At 36.9% G+C, this 20,542-nt stretch overlaps 2 protein-coding genes across 3 annotated transcripts; one reads left to right on the top strand and one right to left on the bottom strand.

The window, feature by feature from the left end:
* Positions 1 to 1,398: 1,398 nt before the first annotated feature.
* LOC146522406 (uncharacterized) lies at positions 1,399 to 13,604 on the top strand. The gene is made up of 10 exons (XM_085154751.1): positions 1,399 to 1,854; positions 3,051 to 3,125; positions 3,383 to 3,542; positions 3,806 to 4,117; positions 4,303 to 4,501; positions 5,065 to 5,110; positions 5,186 to 5,277; positions 6,309 to 6,419; positions 6,664 to 6,940; positions 7,067 to 13,604. Exons 1-10 carry the CDS (start codon positions 1,711 to 1,713, stop codon positions 7,271 to 7,273), a joined length of 1,623 nt encoding a protein of 540 aa, XP_085010877.1. The 5' UTR covers positions 1,399 to 1,710; the 3' UTR covers positions 7,274 to 13,604.
* Positions 6,794 to 15,051, bottom strand: LOC146522405 (uncharacterized). Of its 2 annotated transcripts, XM_085154750.1 has the most exons (14): positions 14,559 to 15,051; positions 13,688 to 13,842; positions 13,192 to 13,405; positions 12,974 to 13,049; positions 12,164 to 12,414; positions 11,358 to 11,414; positions 11,109 to 11,182; positions 10,653 to 10,753; positions 10,305 to 10,508; positions 10,061 to 10,147; positions 9,607 to 9,860; positions 9,329 to 9,457; positions 9,106 to 9,246; positions 6,794 to 8,721 (listed from the first exon to the last, which is right to left on the bottom strand). In XM_085154750.1, exons 1-13 carry the CDS (start codon positions 14,700 to 14,702, stop codon positions 9,235 to 9,237), a joined length of 1,758 nt encoding a protein of 585 aa, XP_085010876.1. In that variant the 5' UTR covers positions 14,703 to 15,051; the 3' UTR covers positions 6,794 to 8,721; positions 9,106 to 9,234. The 2 variants fall into 2 exon arrangements, with proteins under 2 accessions (XP_085010876.1, XP_085010875.1); XM_085154749.1 differs by having other exon boundaries at positions 9,106 to 9,457.
* Between the last annotated feature and the right edge of the window lie 5,491 nt (positions 15,052 to 20,542).

Here is a 20,542-nt window from a genome sequence, read left to right as displayed (position 1 = left end):
CGGTCAAATACAAACCCTCTGCCATAAATATCTTGTTTCCACATGTAACTTTCCAAACTTGATAAAAAGTCAGCTGTTTTCAGATTTAGATTAGCCAGATTGTATTCTCTATGTGGGATCAAACAGGAGTTTTTATGGAAAGCAAATACTCAAAACATTTGATTATTAAAGTAATCAATACCTTATATGACGCAGTTTACCATTACTTTTGTTCAACACAAGCCACTTATTGATTTATTGTACATAGAAAGGGAAAGTGTTTGAGATCACGGGCGAGCTGGCAGCAATGCCCTCAGTGAAAGGGACGATAACAGGGGCTGCTTTGTTCATGGAGGTAACATCTACTGTCACCAATATCACGAAAGGGAAACAAATGACCACTGAGCAGTGTGTCACATGGGCCTAACCTCAATATTGATGAGGAAAATTGCTATATCCATCTTGGCCCCAATGAGACTATTAACTCTTGCAGCACCGGGTGTTCAGAATTTTGGTTCAAGTGAATCGCTAAACTTTTTGAAGGCAACTGACTCACACAGTTGTGTAGATATCCCAGTCTCAATAAACATCTTCTCTAATGCTTCCTCTCACTTGTGATGTTCCTGCAAATTGACCAACCAGTAGCCATCGGGTCGCTGCTGGAAGCACTGCATTAATGTTTTTTGTGGAGTTGTCTCAGGATGCATCGCGCTGCCTTGCCTGGGGTTAGCTTCTGTTTCTGGGGATGAGGGTTGGGCGTTCTCCCTTACCTTCACAAGGTAAGCTAGGTTAGCCTTCTTGTGCGAGCTTTTCCAGTGCACTTTAAGGTTTGTGGAATTTTTTTCCCTTTAGAAATGTTATGCATATTTTGTCTCTTTCCACTACAAGACACTTGCTTTGTCTAAAACACAATCATTTTCAAAGTAATCCCAACTTGGACTCTGGCGCTTTCTCCCGACTTTTGCTGACAGGATTCTGCGCGTGGATGGAGCAGCAACACAGACGACTCGACTAACGTACTTGCCACCTGCTGGCATAATGAGACACAGCAAGACAAACTCCCCTGGAAACTACACTTCATTTTCACCCTAGACTATTGTATGACACACACACATCAACGAAAACTAAACACATTTTTGCTATAAATTTAGATAATTTTAGTTAGTTTTGTGAACACTCATTACAGTTTTAGTTAGTTTTCCTGTTTTGGCAAAGTCTCGCTTTTATTTTTTATTTCCGTTTCTGTTTCACTTCTAGTTTTCGTTATTTTGTTAGTTTTCATTAACGATAATAACCTTGCTCTGAAGCAACATTTTTAGAAATACTCTCAAGCTCTGTTAAAAGATTTTTAACATATGAAATTGCTGGAGTTCCTTTTTAACAAAAGGACAGTCATCTTATGAGGTAAGTGTGTTAATTATGGGCTCAAAATGTGGTCATAAATATTTTGTACTTGTAAATTGGTTTTGTACTTGTAAAAAAGATTTGTATGTGTAAAGAAAATTTGTGTGTGCGTAAAAAAGATTTGTATGTGTAAAAAAAATTTGTGCGTGCGTAAAAAAGATTTGTATGTGTGAAAAAGATTTGTGTGTGCGTAAAAAAGATTTGTATGTGTGAAAAAGATTTGTGCGTGCGTAAAAAAGATTTGTGTGTGGACTTAGCCAAAAAAAACCCTGCAAGTTACAAGTACGAATTTTGACCCTATTTTTCTTCTTTTAAGCTGATTGGTCAATGTCATGTCAATCACAAATTAAACAATCCAATCAGAGAACAGATGGGTTTGGCTGTTGGGGGGGATGCTTTACGGACCTTCAGGTCCTGGAAGGGTTACACAGTTTGAAGATGGAGGACAGCGGTGGCGCTTCTGCTGCGCAGGTAAGCTTTAATTTATGGTTTACTGGAACAAGCTAATTGTCCAGACATATATTTTTGAATATCATGTTCGGTTACTACACTGTAATTTTTCACGGTGCCAAAAGCTAGCTTAAAAAGGGCTCTCAACATTAGCCCTAGTGTTGCATGTGTTCAAATAGTCTCCTGTGTAGCACGGTCTGTCTGCTTAAACATCAGCATCGTGGAGAATTATGTGTTTGGATTTAAGTTTAATCCCGATGAGATGTCGTTTTGGTAATAATTGGAAATGAAATGCTCTGACTTGACCTTAGCACTGGTCCCAGGTCACCCCCGAGTTTGTGTTAGAGTAATACTACAGTAATTACAGTATACAACAACTTTCAGCAGCTACTGAATGTTAGGGGACCTAGCTTCAGTGAGCGTTTTGGGATTTATGACAGCTTATAGGCAGTGACATTAAGAAGTACTCTGTTATACAATACCAGATTGACCGAGAATGCTTCTGTAGTAACTGTAGTGCAGTGTCTGTCTGGTATCAGTAAGCTAATGTCTGTTGATATTTGCTTTGCTGGATGTGTCGTGTTCAAAAATTTAAGAAGGAATTAAGGAGAAAAAGATTTAAAAATATTGAATTTGCTTCAGCAGTTGAAATTACAAGTTTATAGTGCCAGCCTTTTGTGTGAACCAGCTTCCCAAAAAGGATAATGCTGAAACGGGCAATGAAAACAGATGCTGATTCTAAGGCCCAGTTCACCGCATCTTGTTCAGCAACCCTAACCCAGAGACTAATCTAACCATTATCGTGTGTTTGTAAGCATGCTGCAAAAACCCCCTCTGCACTCTAGGTGTACCTGCAATATTTCAAATACAGCGCTGAATTGCGCTCTCAACCTTCAAACATGGAGTGCCAATATGCAGCACATTTGCATTGTGTACATCTTAAAAAAATAATGAAACAGCCTTACTTAATAATTTTGTAAACTAAATTTTCAACCCTAACAGATGTCAAATGTGTTTAGGGACTTTTGCATCTTTTGCATGTGTCTTTCTGCATCGGGTTATGTGTTTTGAAGTGTGCTATACTAAATTTGTGGGTCATCTGTGTCATCATGGGAACATCCACGGGGTACTTCAGAGAGAGAAATAGGAGAGTGTATGATACATCCATAGAGAAATGTGTAAATCTTTGAAAATTGTCTGATTGTTTTACTTAACAGGTGACTGTAAATCAAGTAGACCTTGGTCGATCTCCCTCCAGAACAGAGAACCTGGGATGTCCCTGTGACTCTTTGGTGGGTTCATTTTTTTTTTCATTATTAAAGTTGTTTGAATTTTTTGAATACAGCAAGGTTGCACAGGATAGAACATATTTAAAAATAATTTTTAATGCAATTCAGTTTCTTTACTGTATTACAAAGTTAATCAAAATAAAAAGATTTCATGAGAATATTATTTGGTTTTATTGAGTTTAACGCAGTTTGACATTTTATTGTTCCTTCAATGCACTTCATGTGATATCAGTAATTCAATAAATCTTTTCTTCTTTCAGGTGGCTTTAGGAAGACATGTTTTCCAAAACCTTCAAAATAGGCTGGTGCAGTCCTACCAACAGCAGCCCTTGGACCTTGATCATATTGAGTTCCTCTGCGTGAACGCATCAACTCTAGTCTGTTCTCTTTCTGCTCATATTAATGTTCCATCACTGGTAGGTTTATTTGATTTAGTTTTGGTTACCTTTAAAAATTGTTTCAATATATGCCATTCTTATGTGTCTTATAATGTTAATTTTACAGTGTAGTAATTATGCTATACAAATACACCTGTCATCCATTGCTTTGTTAAATCCAAGATGAAATTTTGTTCTGTGTTTCAATATAAAGATTGGGGATTAGAATAATGTTACTAAGATGGTAAAACTGAATTCTAGGATTTCATCCAACTAAATATTTTAATGCAACCATTTTTTAGGTAGTTGAAGCTCTTCACCACCTCATCTGCCTCATCCATTCCGATATGGATACAAGAAGGTCTGCCATTGTTGTTGACAGCTCAGCTGGTGAACGGGGGAGGCCAAAGCTCTATGTTTCCAAAGACCACCTCAAAGATCTAATAAAGATGGACCTCTCCATTCCTTGTATCTCCAAGCTTTTGGGCATATCACAGAAAACAGTCCGACGAAGAATGGAAGAGTGGGGCCTCTCAATAACAGCAACCTACAGCTCACTATCAGATGATGAACTTGACAACTTAATTGCAGCCATAAAACAGGAATCAAAAAATCTGGGTTAGTTATTCATGTGAAAAATAATGCTTGTAATAAGACTATTTTATTTTTCTTGCTAGCAACCTTTCATATTTACATGAATAACACTAGCTGAATGTCATGATTAGTTAGTAGTTTGATTTACTGTACTATAAGTGCCTTCCAATGTGCTGTTGTAATTCTTTCACTATGGAATGCCTTTTTAGGCTACAGAATGGTTAAAGGACGCCTCAGGGCACTGGGCCACAAGGTGCAGTGGAACAGAGTATGGGATTCCATGTGTTGTGTTGACAGCGCTGGAATCCTTGAAAGGATGGCAAATCTTGGATGTGTTGTCAGAAGGACATACAGTGTTCCTGGTCCTCTGTCACTGCTCCACATTGACACCAACCATAAGTTAATTAGGTAAGTTTAACATAACTCAATAGTCATAGGGCACATTTGGGCCCATTACTATTTAAGTCATTCATGCATATGCAAACACGGTATTTTACATTACACCATTACTTTACCGCCAAGTTTGCAGTAATATATATATATATACATATATATATATATATATATATATATATATATATATATATATATATATATATATATATATATGTGTGTGTGTGTATATATATATATACATATACATATATATATATATATATATATATATATATATATGTGTGTGTGTATATATATATATATACATATACATATATATATATATATATATATATATATATATATATATATATACGTATATATATATATATATATACATATATATATTATCTGAATTCTAACAGATTAAGAGAAGTTCACCAGCCTTTGCATGCTTTTAGAAATGTGTGATCCACTTTCAAATTTGACAAGTCCTAACTTGTAATGTTTCATATTTGATTATTGGTGAAAAATGCAATTAATTAATTATACTCAGTGGCTGAAGTCTTAGGGGCTGTGTCTTTGTCTCTTTACAGATATGGACTTGTGATGTTTGGTGGTGTTGATGGCTTCTCAAGGAAGGTTTGCATTCTTCACTAAAATAGCAGAAAATGTGATGCTAGTACTAGTACTTCCATAATGTCTCTTTATTTTCAGATCTTGTACTTGAAAGCAGCTAACAACAACAAGGCTTCTACAGCACTGACGTTCTTCCTTGAGGCTGTACAGAAGCATGGATTTCCATCGAGGTATAATGCAAAAACTTGCTGTTCACATTAGAGCATAAAGGCTTAAATCAGTCTCACTTCAATTTTGAATACACATTCGTGCCTGACACACATGCTTGCTGTCCGGAAATGATTGAATTTTCCTATCATTTGTATTCTATTTGCAGAGAAATACTACAATAATAATAATAATAATAATACGTTTTATAACACCTTAAGGTTACCTTGCAATAGCAACAATACAATATATTGAAACATTGCAAATAAAATGTAGACATAAGTTAAAGAAGAAAAAAGCAAGCATGACAGTATAAAAGCTGAGCAAGTTAAAATGGACTAATACAGAATCAGGTGTATGCAATTCTGAATAGATGGGTTTTGAGATGTGACTTAAAAGTGGTGAAAGAGTTTGTGGTCTGGAGATCTGGTGGAGGTACATCCAAAGTCTTGGGGCAGAACAACTTAAGGCTCTGAGTCCCATTGTAGTTAGGCAAGCATGTGGAACAGACAGAAGGGAAGCTGAAGAAGAGCGAAGTGTATGAGGGGGCGAGTACAAATGTAGTACAAATGTAGAAGATCAGATAAATATGGACGAATATGTCAAATCAGTGTCAGCTGTTTCCCATGTGTTTTCATTTTCTGTAATCACACTTGTGTGTATTTAGTCTGTGTGTTTCTGTTCATTCTTTGTCATGTTGTCTGTTGTCGTTTGTGCCATGTTTCCATGCGTCTCTGCTTCTACGCTCCAGGTTTCAGGTATCTTTGTATCCACGGCGAGTTTCATGTTTTGGTTTTTATGTTTATCTTTAGTCTGCCTAGTTTAGCTTCATCTCTGCCTTTTGTATAGTTTTTACCAGCCTTCAGAAGCAGCTTGCTTTCTGTTAACATTCAAGTTTTGTTAATATAGCTCTGCATAAGAGCTCAAAGAGCCCTAAAAATATTATACAGTTGAATGTAAAACATTCACATTTTTCTTTAAATGATTAACTTTAAAATATTGCTAAAATGTGATACTCTGTAATTTCTGTGTCCTTTGTTTTTCATATTTCTAGAGTGAGGGGAGACCAAGGAGTTGAGAATGTTGACATTGCTCGATACATGTTTGAAGTTCGGGGCTGTGGTAGAGGAAGCTTTATGTCTGGCAAAAGCGTGCATAACCAAAGGTATTCCTAATTTACAACAAAAACATATTTTTGATTGCCAGGTGTAGTATTCTGGCGTTAATTATTGAATGTGTTAGCAACAAAATTACGTTTAAAACTGAATTACTGTGTTACTTCAAATTATAACAAGATCCCATAACATTTTGTTTGCACAGAATGCTTGGAAATTATTTCATTTTATGAGGATGAATGTCACTGTATAGTGATTTTTAAAAACAAATGTTCTTTTTGTTTTGTTTTGAAGGATAGAGCGCCTGTGGCGAGACGTTTGGAATGTTGTCACCAACATCTACTACGATCTTCTTCACAGACTTGAGGAAGACAGACTCTTGGATCCAACAAACTGTACTGACCTTTTTTGTGCACAGTATGTGTTTTTGCCACGAATCCAAGCAGATTTGGAGACGTTTATTGAAGGCTGGAACAATCACTCTCTTAGGACAGAGCGGAACTACACCCCAAACCAACTATGGGAGATTGGAAAGACTCAGAATCCAGTCAATCCTCCTGAAAGTATTGTGGTATGATTACACATCTCTAAATTCTTCAAATCGCTTTTAAAAAATAAAAATAAAAAGTATATCATTGACAAAATTAATAAAGCATGTATTTTAAAGACTTCCTGAATTGATGGCGTCTAATTTCAGGCAGAGTATCCAGATGTGGACATTGCAGACTTGGACCAAACTGGTATTCACCTTCCAGAACTTGTGTCTCCACTTGACAGTGAGGATTTGGAAAGAGTGAGACACCTTTTCAATCCCATGGAACCCTCTATGTCCTATGGGGCTGACATTTACAGTTCCCTTGTCCAGTATGTGGAAGCCATTCTTGAGAACAGGCAGGATTTATAGCTTTATCTAGAGTGATGGTTGAAAATAAGATGCCCTAACAGATGTTTACATTATGTTGAATTATCAGTTTTTGTATCCAAGTCTGCATCAATATTTATTTTCAGTTTTTAATGTTAATGCATTTTGTGTTTGATGAGTTTACAGTTATATTTTCCTGATAATCTGTCAGTTAATGCAAAGGTAACATGATAAATTATTTCTGTTCTCATGTAAGTCTTTTGTTTAATAATAGCTTCAATAAAAATTTGCTTAGGTGCCTATGCTCATGCCTATTCTTGCTGATTTCTATTTTTATTTAATTGTAAAGGCAATATTCAATTAATCTACTTTATTTACAGTCTGACAAGAATTCTTTTTCTTAACTTTGATGGAGTGGCAACCAGTCTAGAATGTAACTTGTATTTAAGTCCAATAACTGCTGCTCCAAATCCATGTCCTTGACAACTTCTGGATTTCAATTTGGGGTGTTCAAGCATATTTCCTTTGATTTACAAAATGATTTCAAACAACCTCAAAAATAATCAGGAATATTATCATCCAATTTTCATAGCTCAAAACTTGACTTTATTGATAACAGCTTGAAAGTGACAAAAACTCTCATGACTGCAGAACTGTAATGTTTTGATGTGTGTTAGCTGTCCTGCATGCGGTAATTAAATAGCTTGACCACAGCTGACAGTTTGGCAGATTTTTATTAACATTTTATTCAACAGCATTGGACTGTGTGTAACATTTAATACGGCTTTGGTATTAATCGACTTTTTTTCACCTCTTGTAAACCATGAAACTGCTCCAAACAAAGAGATGATGTGAATTGGATGCATGACAATGACTGAACCCTAAATAACACAATCATTAGTTCCTTAACTTCAAATATAAATGTTAATGGTGGGAACTGTAACTTTAATTTTTATATTTAAACTCACATAACAATATTCCCAAAAAATCAATAAGCCTAAGTAACAGTCAAACCTATGTAAAACATTTTTCAAGCATGGGAAAGTTTATCCGACATCCAGTGTCTACAAATTGCTTTTAAATAAGGCCAAAACCTGTGGCACAAGTTGCAATGCAATCATCAACATGTTTGGAAAAGACATTGTACTCGTGGAAGTGCCCAGGCACACGCAACGTTCCAAAACATGTAGAGGATATGAGGTAGTCTGCTTTGACTACTTCAACCTTCATGGTACCAGTTGGAATTTCCCACCCGACCCAAAACCTCATCAGCTGGCTGAGCTGGAATGGAGTGGCTGTGAAAATAATCAATGCATTAGAAATCAAATTAGATTCAAATTTTGAATCACAATGCAATTACACTTGCCTGTTTCAATGTAGGTCTTCAGAAATCCCACTGTTTGCTTTTGGATGCTTAGTGGGTAAGGTGGATCATCATCGTCTTCATCATCGCCTTCATCTCCTGGCCAAACAATGTGGCTAAGAACAGCCTAAAATGAGATTTCAGAGACACACTTAAGAATGCAACTGCCTTAAATACAGTTTTTTTACATGTTAAATTTGTGAAGAGACCTTTTCCCGACACTTGGCATTTATATATGGTGTATTCTATGGGGTGCTCATGATGGCACTGGATTATCTGGCAGCCTTTAAAAGAATTTTCCTCAGGATGAATAAAGTATTATCAATCATTTTGTCTTACTTAGAGTATAATGGTAAAAGGACTGATTCTTAGCCAGGGATCTTAAAAAACTTCTGATCAGGAGATGACCTGCTCTACTTCCTGAGCTACAGCCTCTCCTAAAAGCAGCATTAACTGTCATACCATCTAGCCTTGTCACTGTAGTCTGCATCTTAGAAATGCATTGAAATACCTGTGCAGTAAGTATGCTGTCTTCATGCTGGGGAAAGACCACTGAGGCTGTGTCAGGTCTTTGTTGAAGCATAGTCAACAATCCGGTGTCCTTCAGACCTTTTCTGATGTGTTTTGTCTGCCTTTTAGTTCAGCCTATCACCTAAAACAATAATTAAAAATAACCACATGACATTTGCTTAGGTGATGACAATCTAAAAACAATTTTTAAAGGGCAATCTTACTGCATGATGGAGAAGCTGTTGGAACAGCCATCTGCGGTTTTCTGCACTGACGGGTGGCAAGTCCCAGGAAATGGCCAAATTGTTAATGTCATCCTTCTGCTGCTCAGTGAGGTGTTTATTACCATCAAGCTTATAGAGGAGAAAAATTCCATTTTAGTATGTTGCAAATATATTGCCTAAAAAATCTGCATTTTCTTGAAGGGGGTATTTACACTTATATAAAAATGAGTTAATTTAAATTATGATTTCACAAAGGCTTGAAGTAAATTAGTATTCACCATGCAAATTGTAGAACGAATATCTAGATCTGGCACATCATCGAGCTGGACAGTGACAGTGTCTCTATCAGCATGGACCAACATGTGAATAATAGCCTTGCTGAGGCCATGCAATCGTGGCCCATCGTTCAAAAATGAATGCCCAATCATTCTGCCTGCTACCACAAATAAGTCACTGTCTGCCAAAATCTGAGAAGTAGAAGGCACTAGATGGTTCTCTTGTCCCTCAAAGAGAAGGGTCACGTTGGCTGCACCTGGAGAAGAACAGTACAAGCAAAATAAAAAAGCTATAGCTTTATCTATTGACGTAAGTAGTTGATTAATGAAGTTGTCAAACATGATGCAAATACTTCAATGGTATCTTTTTTTTTTTTTAATTTCTGGAGTAAATTTTTCGATGGATTATTTTAAAAACTCATCTCACATTAATTAAGAAAAGGATATAGAAACATACCGCTATGGATGTTAAAGCCATGTTGCAACTTTAGCATTGTCATGCTGAAAAAATGTCTCTGGACCCCAGTGCCAACAGCTGTGTCACCTATTTTAAAATTGGGAAAAAGAAAAAAACAACAACACAAGTAAAGGTACAAACTGCTTTACAGCACCCTTTAATGGAAAATTCTCATTTACCAAGTTGGAATGTTAAACAGCCTTTAAAGAAACTAACTGAATCTATGCTTCACCATAAGCATTACCTTGTAAAGAACAACGAAAAGGTCCTGCCCAATCAATCTGTGGTCTTTTGTAGAAAGCAATGATCTCTCGGCTCTGGGATGTTTGATCTTGTCGAATGTCAATGATAGCTGTGATTTTGGGGTTCTCCTCCTTTTCCTTTAAGAGATGCCTCTTAAACAAAACTGCAGCATCTTGGGGATCACTGGCCTTTTTCCACTGTTCTACTAAAAGATAAAGTACATTGTATGCAAAAATAACATTTTGTACTGTAAACCCAGTAAGCCAAAAAATTAAGGCCCAGCACACTTTTTGGTAAGCACGTCAATTTGGAATTTTAAATATACTCTGATATTTGGTATGAAAAGTACCTTCCTTATTGTTGGCTGGGATGTCAGTGTTCATCTCAGCAGCAAAATTGAAAAGTGTGTCTCTGACTTCATGTGCTGTGTGATGCAGGTCATCCACTTCACTTTACCCAAAGTGGTGCAAAAAAAACCAAAAAACATCAGTGTTTAAACATATATACACTGATCTATCCAGATAGATAGATAGATAGATAGATGCATGCATGCATGCAGGAATACTGTCAATAAAAGACAAGGTCACCTAAACAATACACTCTAAAGAAGCAAAAGTATATTGTCAAAATGCCAGGATGAACACTGATAAAAGCTCATCCATGTGGTCAACATGATCATAGAAGATGAACAGGTTAGGTAAGGATGAGCCCCTGCTATGACATGATGCAAAGACAGAAGCAAGAGCAACTATAAATGTGCTACACATAGCATTTGTTTAGTGTTGTCCAACTAAAATGAACTTACCGATCACCACATGTACTGGCATGCAAGACCAAGTCATCTGGAGGATAACGATTTCCACAAACAGGACAAGAAGGCTGAAGAGGATATTGCAATTAAAAAGTGTTTTATTTTAGTCCTAGCAAAGATGAACAGTCAAAATCTAGCACAGAATGCCACAGGTAATTAGCAAATAATGAAACAGTTGAACAAAGATCCGCTTGGAATTTTGTATTGTCCATATTACAATGTTAAATATATCTGGGAACTCACCTCCAATTGGACTTCATTCTGATGTGCCTGGTCAGTCATGCTTTCACACGCAGCTTCCTGGTAAAGGAATATAATGTTACATTACACATTTATGGTAGCTACATGCTGCTCACGATTTGTCATTTAGAGCAAACTAGGGGATCAACGCCCCTCATGGGGACACTCCAATAGGGCATAAGGTTTTGGACTCTCCACCAATTGCTCTAAAGCAGGGGTGTCAAACTCAAATACACAGCCAAAATTCAAAACTGGAACGGGCTAACGTTAATATTTATTGAAATATATTTGTTCCTCCAGATATAAGAATGAATCTTTTCTTATGGACTCAAACACATTTTGCTAAAAAACTGAATATGGAACAAGCAAAGCTTAATACTAAACAATATATATATTAGCTGTATAATACCAGTAGGCCAGCTCATAGTAATTTGGTATGGCTTCGCGGGCCAAATGTAATTAGCCTGCGGGCCAGAGTTTGACACCTATGCTCTAAAGAAACGAAGAAGCTTCTCAGATGAGAGGTGGCACATCTTCAAGGAAACTTATAGAAGTCCAGATGTTTTCTTTGCAAACTCTTTAGACTACAATGACTGGGATAACTGAGAAACTTCACAGACATTTAGAGCAAAACTTACGACTGATTTCAGTACATACATTGACTCTGGAAATTCACCCAAATTAGTCTTGGGTAAAGCATAATATTCTGTCCTTCCATTTTGAAAGTAGTAAAAAGAATACAACTTAAAAAGTTTTCGTTTTTAGCAAAGGTGGTAGCAATGTTTGTTTTACTGCTGAATTTGGCTTACTTGTACACAGTTTTCTACATGACAAACAAGTAGCTGAAGAGGCATAGTCACACCACAGGTCTTGCACTGAGACTTTGGCATTTTGCTGAATTCTGCAGCATCATGTGGAAGAGGTGTAGTATCAATTTTTTCTTGGAGAGGGACAATATAAAGTGTATTTTTTCCATTGTTGGTGGCCATCTTGAGCGTCTTGGCTGTGTAGCCTTGTGTTCCCTGAGATACTAGAGAGAGATTTCTCTGTCCGCTACCACCTAGAATATGGAACAAAAACCAAGTAATGCATTCGCAATACAGCAATGTTCTAAAAGTTGAGATCATAAAGTACAAATAAATCCATAACATTATGGAATACTACTCTTGTATAGAAATGTCTTTAAAAACTACCTTGTAGCAACCTATACTTTTCATTTTTAAACAATGCTTAAAATGTTAAATGAATCACTAGACCAAAAAAATATTTCGTTCATAAATATATTCCGAATATTTAAGTTTTTAATTAAGTGGTGCTGTACTGTTGATGTTATACCTGTAAACAATAGAAGTGTATTGATGTGCATCTTATGCCTTTATTGCTTTTCAATCACAATGTGCAAAAAAAGTGAGTTAATCTAAAAAAAGACCATGCCTACAAATTTGAAAACTAAATAAAAAAAGCCATATCAGTGTTCCATAAGTTATTCTCGGAAGAAGTGTTAGAAATGTTTTAATTAGACAAAAAAGCTTCTTCTAAAACTTATCCGGATGCTTTTGGCTCTAAGTAAATGTCTTCTATTAACTCAGATACAAAGTCGGGGAGTTAAAATGACTTACCTCCTGCTTTATACAAGAGCCATCCACCAGTTAGGGCCTTCATCTTCGGATACTCTTCATGCAGAGCTACAGTAATCTAAATTAGGGTTAAAAGAAATTAAACATTTCCTCATGATTAGTTTGTCAAGTCAACTTGTAACATTTTTCAATTTTAATTTTGAAGTTTAAAATTAGATTTTTTTTGACAAGATAAAGGCATCTAAAATTGAGAAAAGTACTTCTTCATGATCAGCATTGTCAGCTATGCTGAGAGTTCGCCTTCCAAGTCCAGCTTGAAGAAGCCGTATTTCATTCTTTGGGGTTTTTGTCGTGGAATCAGGCAAAAGACAGAATTGCAACTGAAGGTTGCGAACTGCATGTATCACATTACTAGGAGCTGGGAAAGGCCTCTTTCCTTTGGATTGCCTTCTTTGAAACATTGCTGGAAATGACCTGTAAATAAGATTATACATTTGAGGCATTAAACACTTTGCCAATTTCTTCCAAATTAAAGCAAGACTACTCATCTGATTGGAAAAGTACTGCATTGCTGTTAAGGTGAAATGTCATAATGATGTTTAAGGAGGATCCAAGTGCATAGGTAATTTGCAGAGCAGGTTGTTTAAATAAAAAGATGACTTACACCCACCCCCCCCCCCCCCCCAAAAAAAAAAAAGAAAAAAGAAAAAAAAAAGAAAGGAGTAACATTACTGGCAAATTTCTTTTTCTTTTTACCTTTGCATTTCTATTTGGGTGCTCACTCTTGGGGTTTGCTGAGGCACTGTCGCAGTAACAGATGTGGTTGCAGTTCCACTCCTAATATCAGACTGGGAAGTTGACAGAATTCCCACAAGACTCAGTATAGCCTTCTCTATTGCAGTCTTTGGCTCCTGTTGAAAATATATTTATATGTTATTGAACATCTGCATCTTCATTTAAACAATACCATATGGTTTCCCGATATATCCCTATTCCCTTATTAACCTAATATTAAAATAGTTAACAGTATAACTAATAGTCATGAGTGAGAGTTTAAAAGAACACTAAGGAAGCTTGTTAAGCCATAGTTACAGTAGTAGAAGAAAATTGAAATCAAATACTTTATACACGCACATATATTTGTGCTGTCAGCGGTAATCTCCTTAAAATGATGTTAACCAGTGTAACACGTTAGCGCGGTTTGCTCGTTAACGCGTTAGCAGCTACTGAAAATTAAGCTAGGTCCCCTAACATTCAGTAGCTGCTGAAAGTTGTTGTATACTGTAATTACTGTAGTATTACTCTAACACAAACTCGGGGGTGACCTGGGACCAGTGCTAAGGTCAAGTCAGAGCATTTCATTTCCAATTATTACCAAAACGACATCTCATCGGGATTAAACTTAAATCCAAACACATAATTCTCCACGATGCTGATGTTTAAGCAGACAGACCGTGCTACACAGGAGACTATTTGAACACATGCAACACTAGGGCTAATGTTGAGAGCCCTTTTTAAGCTAGCTTTTGGCACCGTGAAAAATTACAGTGTAGTAACCGAACATGATATTCAAAAATATATGTCTGGACAATTAGCTTGTTCCAGTAAACCATAAATTAAAGCTTACCTGCGCAGCAGAAGCGCCACCGCTGTCCTCCATCTTCAAACTGTGTAACCCTTCCAGGACCTGAAGGTCCGTAAAGCATCCCCCCCAACAGCCAAACCCATCTGTTCTCTGATTGGAGTGTTTAATTTGTGATTGACATGACATTGACCAATCAGCTTAAAGGAAGAAAAATAGGGTCAAAATTCGTACTTGTAACTTGCAGGTTTTTTTTTGGCTAAGTCCACACACAAATCTTTTTTACGCACGCACAAATCTTTTTCACACATACAAATCTTTTTTACGCACACACAAATTTTTTTCACACATACAAATCTTTTTTACACACGCACAAATCTTTTTCACACATACAAATCTTTTTTACGCACGCACAAATTTTTTTTACACATACAAATCTTTTTTACGCACACACAAATTTTCTTTACACATACAAATCTTTTTTACAAGTACAAAACCAATTTACAAGTACAAAATATTTATGACCACATTTTGAGCCCATAGTTAATGGACTACAACATCTATGTCTGTGAAGGTTCTCAGTCATCCAGGTCATCATAGTCTATCTTAGAAAGCTTCTTCAGTTCTAGGGTCAAATCACATGAGCCAAGGTGTGAAAGCGGGTGTGGGTCACAATCAGCCAGGATTTCGGGTGACCTCATTGAAATCAGTGAAAGACTCATTTACGTCCACTGTGAGTGACCATCTTTGAACAGAGGTGGTGGTTTACGACACCAACTCTCTGCCATCTATAATCCAGTTTTGAGATCCCTTCCCAGACGCCTTAACGCCCACTCACATCCTGGGCCATCTGACCTCAGGAATTCGCATGATAGGGTGGGGCCAGGTTTCACAATGAGCTCACCCAAAACCCTGGCTGGTTGTGACCCACACCCGCTTTCACACATTGGCTCAGGCGATTAGAGGATCATCAGGGGGCCCTTTGTCCCTCTTTGGGGGGAAACGCCCACTGGGTTTAAATCTGGGACTCTCCACCATTTGACCTTAGAACTGAAGAAGCTTCTCGGATGAGAGGTGAAACGTCTTCAAGCAACTCAAAGAAGTCCAGACGCTTTTCTTTGCAAGCTCCTTAGACTACAACATGAAACACAGATTCTCTCTGTTTCTTTCAGTCTGCGTTGTCCTCCAGCTTATATCTTTCCCCATTTGTCATGTTGCCAGCTCACCTGCCTTCTTTCATCACTCACTGCCTACCTGCACTTCCTCCTCCTTGTAAACACAGCTTTAAACAAGCATCTCCTCCACATTGTCATTATCTTCCTGGTTTAGCATCTGTCCTGTTTTCATCCCTGCCCTCTGTTTTTCACTTCCTCACCCTTCCTCATGATGACACTGCCTCTGTAGCAGAAATTAAAGGCTGAGCTCTAATCGCCAACCGCACTAAGTGCAGGCCCACAGCTCGGGGCATCCAACCCTATTATAAACACATAGGCATCCAGATCAGAGCGGTAATGACAAATGCCACAAAGCAGCCAGCAGACAGACAACTCTGCCCTCCCTTGTTAAACCATGACCATGTAATGCTTTCTGCTGGGCTCTTTCCTATGATTAAATAATAATACTAAAAGCTCAGCTATTACTACTGCTACTACAGAAAATCCATCAATAATAGTAATTATTATGCTCTTTTAAATAGTTTCAATTAAGGCTCACACAGATGGACAAGACATAAGAATGTGTTGCTTTTTCAAGGTTTTATGTGTAAAAGTCGCTCAGACAGATGATAATTTATATTCTTGTTGAGGCAACTGGTTCAGTTTCATACTTTTTCCGTTTAGCTTTCAATCATGGAGGTAATAAGAACGCTTCGTGATTGCAACGCTACTTGAACAAAGTGGCATTATTAAACCAGGTAAGAAACAGGAACAGGCTGGAAATTAACGGCTACAGTAACCAAACAAAGCCACACATCAGTCAAACTTATTTAGCAGGGAAAGAGTTTATTTAACTTATCGAATTGTGGTTCAACTTTGAAATAATGTGTCTACCATAGTTATTTTCCTGTACACGCAGACGTTATTACAGATAATTGAGGTGCGCAGAAAATGGCTCACAGACAATAACCACAATGTCTGCTGTTCTTCATATGTCAGTTCACTGGTTTGGATTTACACTTAACTCCTTTTTATACGCATTCATAGGTATATCTTAGTTTCCCCCTTGGCCCCAGGGTTTAGAGTTTTTCTCTTAAGGAACCATAAATGGTACCTTCAATGGACATCAACACTGGCCTCACCATGCATCTCTGTCAGGTTGTAAAACCAACCGTGAATCTTTCCCAACCAATCAGCAAAGATCACAGAGAGACATAATTGCATCAGAACAATCAGCAGTGGCTTGGAGCATTTTGAATGTCAGTGTTTTTCTGGATTTGGGAAATTTGTTTTTATGGTCCTGCCTATCTATTATCATGGTTCATAACATAGAAAATGACAGTGCTAAGTTGCTGAAACTCTCACATTATGTGGCTGAATTGTTGTTTTAAATGCTGAGATAGGAGTTGTTCATTTCTTGACATACATCAAATGCATCTAGAAAGCTTTACTATTTGTGTTTATTTTTGCTGTCTTATTTTTGCTAAAAATTGATTAAATAATTCAGTATTTGACATTTATTTAGCTTTAAATGATTCCACATAAGAAAAAAATGTCACAACCAGTACTTAGTGTGTTTTTTATTCACTTAATAATATACATTTACCATTTATACATGAATATTTTTGGTTTTCAGTGGATCTAAACTTCACTTTTACTGTTTATCTTTGAAATGGGCTCAATATTGACCTAAAATATCCGCTTGTATCTTTTGCTGCTGTCTGCTCAACTGCTTCATGGAGAGAGAGACACTGTTGTGATGCCATGCCATCAAATACCATGCCACAGAATAGCAAGACCTGTACTTGGCTGCTCTGCTTAGCCTTAATTGAGTGTTTATGAAAGAGCTTAAATATTTGAAGAAAAATATTAATGTGTAACTGCAGCAGAACGTTCAGCGGTGTCACCAAGCACTCGGAAGAAGCTGCCTAATGATATTTATGTTATAATTATGAGAAGGATCAAGAAAAATGTAAATGAATAATTTTTTTTTAAAGCTTATACGTGTTTTCCTTGTATTTTTTAATTACCTAATGGCTCTGTTCCTACTGTGCCTGTGATTCACTCCTTGTGAGTAAAGCCAACCAGTTAACATTCCTCATGAGTCAAGCATCAACCTATTCCCCTAAACACCACTCGACCACAGGGACTGTAGGGTGGGCATATCTTTGTTGAATTTCCATAGATTCTTTTCAAAGGAAAGCCATCTAGAGTGTCACACATTGGTTAGTGTCACTTTGTTCTCTCTTATTTTGAAAAGAAACTGAGACTATGTTGCATAGTAACCACCTACCGAAAATTCCTAAAATTCCTAATTTTTCAAAATTATGTGAAAGCCTCACAGCGACCTAATCTGAATATTATTTTACACAATATATATGATATATTATGACATTGCCATGTTGCCTGGCAAACCCTTGACAAAAGACTCAAATGATATTTGTATTGCATAGCAGGACCTATTGCAGAAATGCCCTAATTTTTTATAAAATCAGTCTCCAATTTACTTCTATAAACACCATCTTACTATCTCTATTTTCTTGTCTCTGTGTGATTAAATATAAGTTAACCAACAGAATGAAGAGACAGAGTAACACAGTAACATGCGTATGTACTGTATGCACTAGTTATATAATTATTGAGAGTGAGATTGGTACTTGGATTACAGTTTGTAAAGAAATGAAGACAAGGAGCAAGAAGTGTGCTTCCTCCTCTCGGCTAACAACAACCCAAACCCAGCTATCTCCCACTGAAATTTAGGCACATGTGACAAAAACACAACATCAAATGGATCCTGACGTTCTGTATCGTGTGTGTGGAAATCTTTGTTTTCCTAAATATTCTTTCTATAATTTTCTGACAGCTTATTGATGTATTTAATGCCTTTGAACCATCCAAGCATCATTAATTCAACTTTAATTGAGGTGCGACAGATAAGCTCTCCAACATTTGTCATCTACCACTAAAGAAAACGACAGAAAAATATAGCAGGCATCAACCCTAAGCAGAAAAGTAGACATTTTACAATGAATTTTTAAAGTTTCAAAATAAGAAAAAGCAAAGTCTTACAATTAATTCCAGCCACACTTTCCAATTTTAGCCGATGAGTAAATTTCTAGAGTCTCAAACAATGAGTCAAAAACCTGATCTCCTCAGGGTGACTTGAGTCATTCGGGTCTTTGTTTGCCGCGCTCCTGAAATACTCCAGCCCCATCTAAATGTGTCCCGATGTTACAGATGGTCGTGACTCCTCGATGCAGTCTGTTAATTACATCTCACATTGACTGGTGCGATGATGAGTAATGACAGAACAAACCAAAGGCTTTTTTATTTTTGTACCATGTCACAAAACAGGCTCTTCACACAGGATATTATACAATTGGAAATGGCACATAATATTAACATAAAAATGAGAAACGCTCTAGGGTTTCTCTTTCAGTACATACAATAGGCAAAAGTAAACTCCTGGGATCTTTTCCTCTTTGTATTTGAGACTTTTTTAAATTTTATCTATTTAGTTAATGTATCAGATAAGTCCAAAATATCCATAAAGAGCATTTTAAGACAACAAGGGCACGTAAAAATAGTTTTTCATGTATTTCTTTTTGTGCTTCTGCTTTTTGTAACTCTTCTGCCTCCATGTCTCTTCTCAGGAACATTAGGCTAGGTCTGGCTTAGATAACCGTGCACTGAAAACTGGTCTCCATTACCCACTGTTTCTTAATTATACCATCCTCCCAAGGCCTGTTAGTTGAGGCAAAATTACAGCCTAAAGGGGTTGTTACATTAGGTGTTGCTCAGAAACCTGCAGAGGGATTGATTACAGCTCATTAATCACAACACAAAATGCCTGCTGCGCTTTATGGTCTTGTTAGAAAGAGAGGGAGAAATGCTGCAGTGAATGAAATGATGAACATAAACGTATTGTTCATCATGAAATTCGTGACTTTTTGCAGCGCCTTGGGAGATCGACTGTGTGTATCGATATTAACTTTTAAAAATCAAAGCAAAGGCATTCTTTGTTTGGAAAATGGAATAAAAACATGATCCCAGACAAGCAAATAAAAGCATCTGTGAAAACAGATTGATTTTTTCAACCATTTTTTCCTACTAAAACAACATAGCACAAACAACATAAAACCACTACCAGAAGAATAACTGATTGACATGGAACATTATGCTATGTTACTAACCAAACCGTGGAAAACTTATCTGCATTATCTTCTGATAGAAAAAAGAAAATGCTTCTTTTACATACTTGAAATGATCTCAGTCTCTGTCAGCATGCAGGTAACAATTCTTCGTTTACAAATCTACTTTAGTATTATTGTGTGAATTGGTGAGAACCTTTCTGCAATGAGCAAACTGTTCCTAAACCACACACAACTACCCATTGCTGTGAACAACTGACTTAAAGTGTCTCCAAGCAACTTGGAAAGATACATGCTAACACAAGCTAACAACTGCATAACGTATTTGAAAGATGTGGAAAGTTTTGTTTCTAATAACCAGCAGGTGGCGACTTTGCAAGAAGTTCAGTTGAACTCAGTAAACACTTGACACGTGAACAAGTCTTTTTGCAAAAAAATGTACCTACTTTTTTGTAAATATGAGCCTGACTAGAGTTGAAAAAGAAGAAAGATAAAACAAGACTGATATGTCACTACTGTACATGCAGCGTTTCTCATTTTCTCAGTCAGATCCAGGCCTGGCTCGTCACATCTGGTTTGGAAACACTAAGAAAGCAACAGTGAAAGTGCTTAATTGGATGAATCCCAAAACAAAAGCCCTCTATTAATCTTCTTTGGTGCTGGTCATTCTTTACAAACAGTCTACTGGGAACAAGATATCTTCAGACCCAGAGATGCCAAAGCT

Source organism: Neolamprologus multifasciatus, chromosome 3 (assembly GCF_963576455.1).
Source record: "Neolamprologus multifasciatus chromosome 3, fNeoMul1.2, whole genome shotgun sequence".
Lineage (NCBI taxonomy): Eukaryota > Metazoa > Chordata > Actinopteri > Cichliformes > Cichlidae > Neolamprologus > Neolamprologus multifasciatus.
This window is presented reverse-complemented; position numbering and strand designations above follow the sequence as displayed.

What these genes read in the sequence shown, in the direction of transcription:
- LOC146522406 (XM_085154751.1), top strand. Translation starts at nt 1,711, where the DNA reads ATGTCATGTCAATCACAAATTAAACAATCCAATCAGAGAACAGATGGG. An exon ending in GATGTCCCTGTGACTCTTTG is followed by an intron (nt 3,126 to 3,382) that starts GTGGGTTCATTT and finishes TTCTTCTTTCAG; the next exon opens with GTGGCTTTAGGAAGACATGT. An exon ending in ACCAACCATAAGTTAATTAG is followed by an intron (nt 4,502 to 5,064) that starts GTAAGTTTAACA and finishes GTCTCTTTACAG; the next exon opens with ATATGGACTTGTGATGTTTG.
- LOC146522405 (XM_085154749.1), bottom strand. Translation starts at nt 14,702, where the DNA reads ATGTCATGTCAATCACAAATTAAACACTCCAATCAGAGAACAGATGGG. An exon ending in GCCAGTACATGTGGTGATCG is followed by an intron (nt 10,754 to 11,108) that starts GTAAGTTCATTT and finishes CTTTGGGTAAAG; the next exon opens with TGAAGTGGATGACCTGCATC. An exon ending in TGGCTTTAACATCCATAGCG is followed by an intron (nt 9,861 to 10,060) that starts GTATGTTTCTAT and finishes GTTCTTCTCCAG; the next exon opens with GTGCAGCCAACGTGACCCTT.